Source organism: Prunus dulcis, chromosome 2 (assembly GCF_902201215.1).
Source record: "Prunus dulcis chromosome 2, ALMONDv2, whole genome shotgun sequence".
In the NCBI taxonomy this organism is placed as follows: domain Eukaryota; kingdom Viridiplantae; phylum Streptophyta; class Magnoliopsida; order Rosales; family Rosaceae; genus Prunus; species Prunus dulcis.
In genome coordinates, this window is record NC_047651.1 from 13965861 (window position 1) to 13976182 (window position 10322).

The 10322-nt window shown below is 44.2% G+C and overlaps 1 protein-coding gene across 1 annotated transcript in view; it reads right to left on the reverse strand.

The window, feature by feature from the left end:
• The window catches only part of LOC117618187, a 3970-nt gene extending 471 nt beyond the window's left edge, over positions 1-3499 (reverse strand). The window contains exons 1-2 of the mRNA XM_034347793.1: positions 2119-3499; positions 149-2021 (exon numbers count right to left, since the gene is read on the reverse strand). Of these exons, the coding sequence (XP_034203684.1) occupies positions 149-2021; positions 2119-3499 (3254 nt within the window). The remainder of the gene's footprint in view (positions 1-148; positions 2022-2118) is intronic.
• Positions 3500-10322: the final 6823 nt, after the last annotated feature.

Below are 10322 nucleotides of genomic sequence, written 5' to 3' on the forward strand. Positions count from 1 at the left end.
CTTGTCCAGCTGCCGTTTCAGCAGTTTCTTCACTATTTTGTTTATTGCTTCGACCTGACCGTTCGACTGGGGATAGGCTGGTGATGCAAAAAACAAGTTGACTTTCAAACGGGTGCAAAATTGTCTGAAGAGTTCCGAATCGAATTGCCTGCCGTTATCGGTAATGATCGCATATGGGATACCGAATCGGCAACAAATGTGAGTCCAGACGAAATCTTCGATCTTTGCTGCCGTTATGGTTGCAAGAGGTTCGGCTTCTACCCATTTGGTGAAGTAGTCAACGGCAACCACTGCATATTTTACCTGCCCCTTGCCTTGCGGCATTGGGCCAATCAGATCCAGTCCCCATTGTGCGAAAGGCCAAGGACTTATAATCGGTGTGAGAGGTTCAGCAGGGATATGTGGGACATTACCGAAGCGCTGGCATTTGTCACACCTCTTCACTAGTGAATTGGCGTCCTGGTGCATGGTAGGCCAAAAGTATCCCTGCCGAAAGGCTTTGTAGGCGAGTGATCGGGATCCAGAGTGGTCGCCACATACGCCGCTGTGAATCTCCCGAAGGATGTACTCCCCTTGTTCTGCCGTGAGGCATTTGAGATATGGGGTAGTGTAGCCGCGCTTGTAGAGTACATCGTTGATAACTGTGTATCTTGCTGATCGGTATCTCAGCTTCCGGGCCTGGGCTTTATCCTCAGGAAGGGTGCCGTTCGTCAGGTATAAGTAGATAGGAGACATCCATGTATTCTCATACCGTACGGCACACGCTTCGGAGGTTACCGTGCTCGGTTGGGCAAGGATCTCCGCTGGTACCTTTCTTCCGACTTTGTCGTTTATCGCCGAAGCGAGTCTTGCCAAAGCATCGGCATGGCTGTTTTCGCCTCTGGGGATCTGTTTGATCTCGTATGCTTGGAAACTTCGGAGTAGCTGATGGGCGGTTGAAAGGTAAGCGTACATGGAGGCATCCTTGGCGGCGAAGTCTGCCGTTACCTGGTTCACAATGAGCTGGGAGTCGCTGTGAATTTGGATTTGCTTTGCATTCATGCTCTTGGCTAACCGAAGGCCGGCCAAGAGGGCTTCGTATTCCGCTTCATTGTTGGATGTCCGGAAGTCGAATCGGAGGGCGTACTCGATCTTGAGTCCGTCCGGTGTAGTCAGCACCAAGCCCGCTCCGCATCCTTGCTGGTTTGCCGAGCCATCGACGTGCAAACCCCAGACGGGAGTTGATCTGTCAAGGCGTTCGGCACCTGGTTGATCCGACAAGATGGTCTCGGTTATCGTCTGAGATTTCGGCCGTACTGTTGCTGGGGTAAGCTCGGAGATAAAATCGGCAACAGCCTGGCCCTTTTCGGCGGGCCTTGGAACGAAGTGTATGTCGAATTCCCCGAGTTCGATCGCCCACTTGATCAGTCGGCCAGAAATTTCTGGTTTCTGGAGCACTTGCCGGAGGGGTTGGTTGGTCAGGACTTTGATCCCGTGTGCCTGGAAGTATGGCCGAAGTCTTCGTGCCGAGACAACAAGGGCTAGAGCCAGCTGCTCTAATGGTGGGTACCGAAGTTCAGCACTCTGGAGTGCCTTGCTGACATAAAAAATTGGTAACTCTGCCTTTTCTGGTTTCCGAATCAATACCGAGCTGACGGCAGTTCCGGATACCGAAAGGTATATGTAGAGAATTTCTCCAGGCAGCGGTTTTGACAACAAAGGGGCTTTGCTCATGTAGTTCTTCAAGTCTTGAAATGCGTTATCGCATTCGGCAGTGCATGTGATATCCCGTTTGCCCCCTTTCAAGGCTTTGAAGAACGGTACACATTTATCGGTAGCTTTCGATATGAAGCGGGTCAGGGCGGCCACGCGTCCGGTAAGGCTCTGAATGTCCTTCGTCGTCTTCGGCCTCTCCATATCGATGATTGCCTTTATTTTCTCGGGATTCGCCTCAATCCCCCTCTGACTGATCATGAATCCGAGGAATTTCCCGGAAGATACACAGAAGGCGCATTTCTTCGGGTTCAGCCTCATCCTGTAGTCTTTGTATGCCAAACATGATCGATAAGTTCTGCAGCTGATCTTCGGCAGTTCTGCTTTTTACCAACATGTCGTCAACATAAACCTCCATGATGTTGCCGATGTAACCGGCGAAGATTTTGTTGCCGAGCCTTTGATAAGTTGCCCCCGCGTTCTTCAGACCGAACGGCATGACATTATAACAGTACAACCCCTTGTCCGTTATGAATGCGGTATGTTCGCTGTCGGGAGGGTGCATGAATATCTGATTATAGCCGGAGTAGGCATCCATAAAGCTCAGCAGTTCGTGGCCTGCCGTGGCATCCACGAGCTGGTCTATCCGTGGCAACGGAAAGCTGTCCTTCGGGCAGGCTTTGTTGAGATCGGTATAGTCTTGGCACATTCGCCACCCGCCTGTGGACTTTCTTACCATGACGAAATTTGCCAGCCATACCGGATATGTTGCCTCCCGGATGAAGCCGATGGTTTGGAGTTTTTCGACCTCCGTACGCATCGCTTCGTACCGTTCGGCATCGTATGATCGGCGCTTCTGCCTTACGGGCTTATAAGCGGAGGAGATGGTGAGTTTATGGCTAATTACGTCCGGGGCGATGCCGGGCATGTCCTCGTAAGACCATGCGAAAACTTCCGAATGGTGCCACAAGAAGTCTATGAATTGCGTTCGGAGGTTCGCAGTGAGTCTAGTGCCGATTCTAACCTGTCGATCGGGCTCCTCAACGCTCAAGGTTATGGTCTCCAATTCTTCGGCAGGTTGTGTGTGAGGGGTGGGAGATTCATCTCTAGGGTCGTCAACCGGCCCAGTACCGTTCGGTAAACCCTGCACCGTCATGGTCTCGTTTGGGAGTATGAACGAGGTTGCCTTGAGCGCCGTAGCGTAGCAAGTCCCCGCGCTGAATTGATTTCCCCGGATTGCCCCCGTGCCGTTCGGGATAGGGAACTTCATCAACAGCATGTGGGGCGAAAGATGCGCCTTGATCCTCGTCAGTGCCGTTCGGCCAACGATAACGTTGTATGCCGTCGGGCAGTCGACGATGAGGAACTGATCGTACGTTGTTGCTTTTTTCGGTGCCGTGCCAAATGTAATTGGCAGTCTGACACTACCGATCGGTTGGACCAAGTCTCCAGAGAAGCTTAACAGAGGTGTCAACTGCCGGTCGACTTGGTTGTCATTGATTCCCATCTCTCTGAAAGCTTCAGCAAAGATTACGCTCACGGAGCTCCCGGTATCGATCAGCACTCGCCCTACATCGTAATCGGCAATTTCAGCTCGGATGATCATTGGGTCGTCGTGGGGATAGAGGATTCCCTCTTCTTCCTCTTGGCAAAATGTGATCGGCTCCCAATGAACTTTTGGTGTTTCCTGGAACCGATTCACCTCTATTCCGAGCACCTGAGGAAACTGCGCGGCACGCACATACTGTTTCATCGAACGGTGGCTCGTCCCCGCAACGGTAGGTCCTCCGCTGATAGTGCTGATCATGTTTATCTGCCGAGGAGGGTTCTGCACCGGCGCCGCTGGCGGCCGGGCGATATACTGGTCCAGTTTCCCTTCTCGGATCAGCCGCTCCACAATCTTTCTCAAACTTATACAATCTTCCGTGTTGTGGCTGTTGTGCTGATGGTATCGGCAGAATTTACCGGTCTCCCGGTTGTCTTGCCGATTGGGTCTTCTGACATTCGGCTTCGGTATGGCCTCCTGTTCGTTCATCAGAACGGTTTCATACGTGGTATTCAGCAGGGTGAAGACCTCGTTGCCGTGGTCACGGTTGGGCAGGGGTCCTCGGTTGTCGTTGCGACCATACCGCCCCTTTCCTTTCTTTGGCTGATCTCTTCGATCGGCACGGTTGTCTTTCCGCTTATGGCCCGCCGAATATGAGTCGGCCCTTTCGTAGGATGGCGCTTTTGCCGGATAAGCGCTTGGCTCTGCATCCTCTCGGTGTGCCGAAGCGCTTGGTTTTGAGTTGAAGTACTCGGCCTTGGCGTGCACCGCCGCCTGCTTCATCAGCTCATCATACGTGCGCCAGTTGCTGCTGTGTACTAGGTATCGGAAATGCGAGGACCGAAGGCCACTCTTGAAGGCGCCGTAGGCTGCCCTATCGTCTGTTTCCGGACACCTTGAGTACTCGTGACTGAAACGCGCCGCATACTCTCTCAGTGGCTCGTCCTCTCTCTGCCGAATCGTGTACAGATCATCGGCAGAGTAAAGGCGGTCTGTTTGAATCATGAAGTGATTGAGGAAAATTTGCTTCAGCTCGTCAAAAGAATCCACCGTTTCCGGCTCCAGACGGTAGAACCAATTCAGGGCTGCCTCGGTAAGTGAAGACGGGAATAGCAGGCATTGCCCCTCGTCGCTCAGACCCTTGCATCCGATAGCAGACTGAAATGAGTGAAGGTGGGTTAAAGGATCTTCGGTACCAGTGTAGAATGGTATGCGCAATGGCTGCACTTCCCGATCCTGCCGAGAGCGACGGATGCGTCTCGTGAACGGCCCGGGCCGAAGCTTTCCCCACTCAGGTTCCTGGGAGCGAGCCTTGTCGTTTTCCATTTTCTGGACCTTCTGAAAAAGGAGTCGGACAACAGGGTCTCGGCTTGGGATTCCTTCGGCATCATAGTCTTCTAAGCGCCTTCGCGGGCTCACGGAGTTATCCCCCAAGTATTGAGTTGATACCGAACGGTAGGTGGACGTTTGCGCATCGGAAGGGATATACTCGGATGCCGACTCCGTGGAGTTCAATCCTTGGACCTTCCGAATAGGTGACTTACTTCCCCCGGCGTTCATCCGGGATTCCCGTAGTCGAGCGCTAATCCTGATCGGGGATCTCTGTCTCTCTGCCTCCTCGATCATTGAGCCTGTGTCGGCAATCGGAGTAGACTTTCTTGGGGACATGTGGTTGATCCCGTGGTGTTGGCACCACCAACTGTTTGGAAGGCGCGGGCGTTGCCCTTGCTGCCTTTCCGTACCTCCTCCTATGAGGGGTTCCCAAGCTCTCGGAAGAGTGAGTCGTCTGGATGTTCTGCGGGTGCTGCTGGTGCAGCTGCCGTTGGGTTTCGTCCACTTTGGACGAAAGGTGGTGGTTGTGCTCTTGAAGCCTAGCCATGTCCTTTCGCAGGGATGCGATTTGGGCTACTAGCTCGGCCTCGGCGGCTGTTTGGGTTGATGGGGCGTTTCCGTAGGGAGTGCATGGGGGTAGCGCTGGGCTAGCCCCAGCTTGCCTTCCGAACGGTGCCCCGTCCTCCGATAGAAAAGTGGGTATTGAAGTGGTCCCCATGTGTTTAGGGGATAGTGGGTTAATTGTTTTTCGGTTCCCACAGACGGCGCCAAACTGTTGATGCGAAAAAGTGGTTTGACACGTGGTTCGCCCAACTTAGTGATATTGTGTCTTCGGAAGGGAGTTAGTCTTCGGAAGATCAAGTTCCTGCAAAAAGGGAACGTTCGGTAAGACCTTGGGGTACCGGTGCGGTACCGGCCGAAGGCTCTCCGATGCTTAAATAAGTACGGATTTAGTAAAGATTAGACTACAGATCAAGCGGTAGCGTACCGTTGGTTTTTCTGTCCCCCTTCTTTGGGAATAGGGGTCTCCTTATATAGGCCTTGGGAGGTGTGCTTATTTTGGAATTTCCGATGTGGGACTGTAGGAGCGGATTGTGAGCATGGCACGTGTAAAAGGGCAAAAGCATCAAGATGTATACCCTTCGGTAGGGTTCCTGCCGAAGGGCCTGTGATGTCAAGTTGTCGTTTTTCTCCACGTGCCAGGTGGTCATTGGTCCTTAATATACGGTATAAACACAGTGCATATTTTCCCATCTATTGTTTCATATGGTTGATTTAAAATTCCTATCAATTGTTCGAAGGCAGAGTGCTTGAGGATACTCCAGAATAACTTCAACATAGAGACTCGTACTTTTGCTCCGGACAGGGTGATGTTGGAGGCATTGCATAATTGTTCTCTTGAACAGGCTAAAGGTTTAAGACAAGCCCATAATCTTTACATGTCTTTCGTGAAGTCGAAGAAGAACGAGGCAGTTCAACTTGGAGCTCAAGCCTTAGATTTGAAGTTACCATTTGAAGAGATTGAGGTACTTCAAGAGAACTTAGACTTGATTAAAAGACAACTCGATGTTTGAAGAGGTACAAGTTTTGTCTGCTACCAACCCTGATGATCATGCTATAGTTGGTCCTCATGTTAAAACAGATAGGGCGGTATCCTCCATTCCCTGGTAATTATAATCCTTTTGGCACATATCTGGAATTTTTATCAGATTATTTTACTCAGCATCTTAAGTTAGTTGGCATCTTATTTGAAGGATTCATAATTCAGTGTTTGTTTTCTTTTCTCATTTTGTCATGTCGTTAGGGTGTTATGGTAGTCAATAGTGGTGTCAGGAACCAAGTATTGTCTATCTGGAGGAGACACAAAGTTAGAAACCAATTCAGTGATAGATATGGTTGCTTGAAATGTTTTCTATCTTTAAATCAGAGTTACACTCAGATTTCTTCGCTTCGATTCGATTCCGCCCCTTCTTCAATTAAAGCTAGATTTACAAGGTCATACTTTGATATGTTCATCACACCTCTCTTTTGGCTCTTTCAATTCCTTTTATCTTTTAATTTCCTCTCTTTTGGATATGCATCTATCTATGAGGTGCTACCCTAGTAAAATATAAAGTGAGGTCAGACCTTCTTGCCCTCCACTGCTAATTTAGATCAGGTGAGAATTAGATGTCTGGTTGATAAACAAAGATAATGCTTGTGACATGTTCTGTGGCTGTGGGCAGAAGGCAAAACTTAAAATGGGGGCACAACTTGAATCCCTTGTTGACTGAAGTACAAGGTCGGATGAGGACGAATCTGCGTCCAATTAGAGGAAGTTGCTCTGGCAAATGTCATAAAAACAAAGAAGATTTATGCGTAGCGAAATTAGGCTTAAAATTTTAGCCCACCCCTTTTTCGAATTCGAATCTTGAATCCATGACTCTTCAATTTTTTTTTTTTTTTTGAGAAAAAGCGATAGTAATCTATATATATAAAGCAAAAGGCAGAGAATTGTGAAACATGCAAAATACCAAAAAATGCTCTTGGTTAATGCAAAAATTATGAATTGAAATTATTAATTAAATGAGGATAATATGGTAAATTCACAATTTTTCATATTTAAAAAAAATTAAAATTAAAAAAAAATCGGATAATGGATCCTATTTTTATGGAACACAACTACGCATTATTTTTTTTATTTTTAAATATTTTTAAATATTTTTAAAAAAAGCCCCTCGCAGGCACGGAAACGCGTGCGAAGAGGCTAGTTTATTGATAAAACAAAATTAAGTACAAAACAGCCATAGTGTCAAATATGAGTACAACATCTCCGGTGACTAAACACAAAAACAATTTGAGAGAGAATTACGCATAAACATAAAAAGGCTTTAAACTCCAATTTGTCAAACAAAAGCACCTGTACTCAGACTAACAATACATATTTACCGTGCAACGGTAGAAACAACAAATCCATATTGAAAATTCGAAAAGTAAAATACAAATTTATTTTTTCGACTTATTATTTTATCATTTTTTATGCACAAAACTTGTTCTAACCACCTAGTTTCAAACTTTCAAGTTAAATTAAAATGACATTGTTTGATGGCTTTTGTTTTAGGCTGACCTATATAACTCATCTCATCACTTTGGCTTGAAATATAGTTTTGTTTGTAAACTAGAACCTTAACACGAGTTTCACTGAGAATGATTCGACTGTGGAACCCTAATCACTGGAAAAAAGGAAAAAAGAAGTCGTTTTAGCTAGCTTAAAACCCAAACCCTATTGACATTACTCAAATGGGATTCAAATTTAAGCTAAAACCAATTCTCTCATTGATGGTCATGATTTCAGGGAAGAAACAAGAGTTGGCTTGGGTTTTGAATTTTAAATTCTAGAAAGAAAAAACAAAAAGAAATTGTGTGATAAAATATTAGCATTGTGGAAGGCAAAACGCTCTCACATTCCCCTGGACCATATATAGTGTCATTTGCTGTAGTTGAATTTTGATAGAGACTTGACTCAACGTAAGTTTAGAAATGTGTCCTTGCCTGTCCACTGCAGGCCTTCTTCATATGCATATCGTTCTCAGTAAACCAAGACATAGACATGGCTTTCACACCCCCTCAGGACACATGTGCTCCCTATGTGCCTAAATGTCCACATTACAATGTCAAATCTAACGTACGTACGTACTATTTTACATTTTTCCTAATTAATGTCCACATTGATCTCTAACACTGTGATCGTTACACCTCTTTTTTAATTGTATTAATTATAATTACATGTGTGAGCGACTTTCAACTGTGTTTGCATTGATAATCATCGTTCGAGTGGGCATGCATATAGTCTTTGTTAATTATTGTTTTTCTTTTTTCCATAGTTTACATGAGATGTAGAGTATCAATTTCACATTCGCAAGTGAAATTTTGACCCCATCCTACTATACTATTTAATTAGATGGAACTCCAAAGCTATTACAAGAAGAGGTCCACTTAACCAAGTTAATGGGCAACACATACAATTTGCCGGTGTGGGAAGATGACAAGATGTGACCAAAATCAAAGGGTGGACCAAACTCGATATGCAGTCAACTTCCACAGCTAAAAGTAACTTTGATTGGTTTATTAATGTAACCAAGAGAAAAAAAAAAACATAAAATCAGGTTTACAAAAGAAAAGGAGAAAATAGAAAACTTAAGTAGTTCCGGAAAATTAAGGCCGTTTCTATTCACGCACTTAATTTGTCATCTTGCAATTTGAAATTAATATTTATTTACTTTTTAAAATATTCACAAAAAAAGAATACAGAATGGTAAAGTGAGAATGTATATGATAAGTTCTAATGTTTCATGAGAATCAAATGAAAGGAGGATATATGTTCAAATTTTTATTTTGCTCTTTTTTTCTTCCCGAGTTTTTCATGAATTTTGTGAACAATAATCGGCCAGGCATGCGTATACTATACGTCTTCCTTTTGTCATTAGCTCATAAAGGTAGACATATCATAGTTTCCCAAACAAATGTATAAATAGATGCAAGTCCAGGGAAAACAAAAGAAAATGAAATGGTGAAAAATAAATAATTCATATAAGATTTGCTTAAATTGATGTAATTGATTCATTTTAGGACAGTTTGATGCATATAGTTTGTTATTGAATGGATTAAAAAAAGTGATCCCACTTGCGAGAACAATTTGTATCTTATTACGTGACAGTGTTGGATGGTGAAATTGTTTAAGGAAATTTTCCTATATATCCGTTCATGTAGACTTGATCATACACAATCTTTTAACCGAATTATTTTGCCCATGTCATATTCACATGCGAAAGAATGGCATTATACAAGTCTTCCTTGGTCCATAGTAGAAACAGATTCTCTGAAAAAACCTCATCATGAGAAATTGGATTCTCTTTTCCTTTCAATTTCCGTATTTAAAAATGATTTCATAAAGGAAAAAAAGAAGACGAAAATAGATTGAAAGCAGATGGCAAATCTTAGCTTATGTCAATTTTATTCACAAAACTGGATTGTTGTCCTTTCAATTATTGTTGTACTAATAATAAAATATTTCTCTAAAAAAAATTAATAATATCTTTAAGATCTAAAAAGGACATAATTCCACGATTTTTGAGTCAAGTAGACTAGTACTTTAATTTATTCACTCTTAATTTATGTATGCTATGATCTTCAAAGATTAGCAGTTGCATAGAGATTTTAATTTCTGTACATGTTGGAGGCCAAATGGCACTAAAAAATTGCTAAAAGCTAATTAAAGAAACCCCTCACAAACAATCACCAACCACCCTATATATGCCAATTTGCATAAATCTTTGTTTAGAATAACCTCATTTGGTTTGCACATGTGTATCATAAAAATGCAGGTTTCTTTTTTTCTTACGGGTTGGAAATGATATTGCATGTGGGGTTGTATGATGAAATTCATACTAATTATGCTTAGAGATCCTTATGTTCCTAAACCAACATCAATAATTTCAGGTAAGAAAGCAGCGGCGAAGATAGAAATTTTATTATCGGGATCAAAATTGAGAATTAATCACGTCAAAATGTGCAATTTTGATTATGTATAAGCAACGAACGTGTCTCCCCCTAGATCTCTTTATCACAAAAAAGGAAACATGGATGCATCAAAAGCATACAAGTATCTCATGATTAATTGAGCAAAAGCATTTGATTCCCCTCTCTCTTTCCAACTGGTCAATTAAAAAGAAGTGAGAGATTCTTGCTCATTGTAAACGTATAATAACTCGAT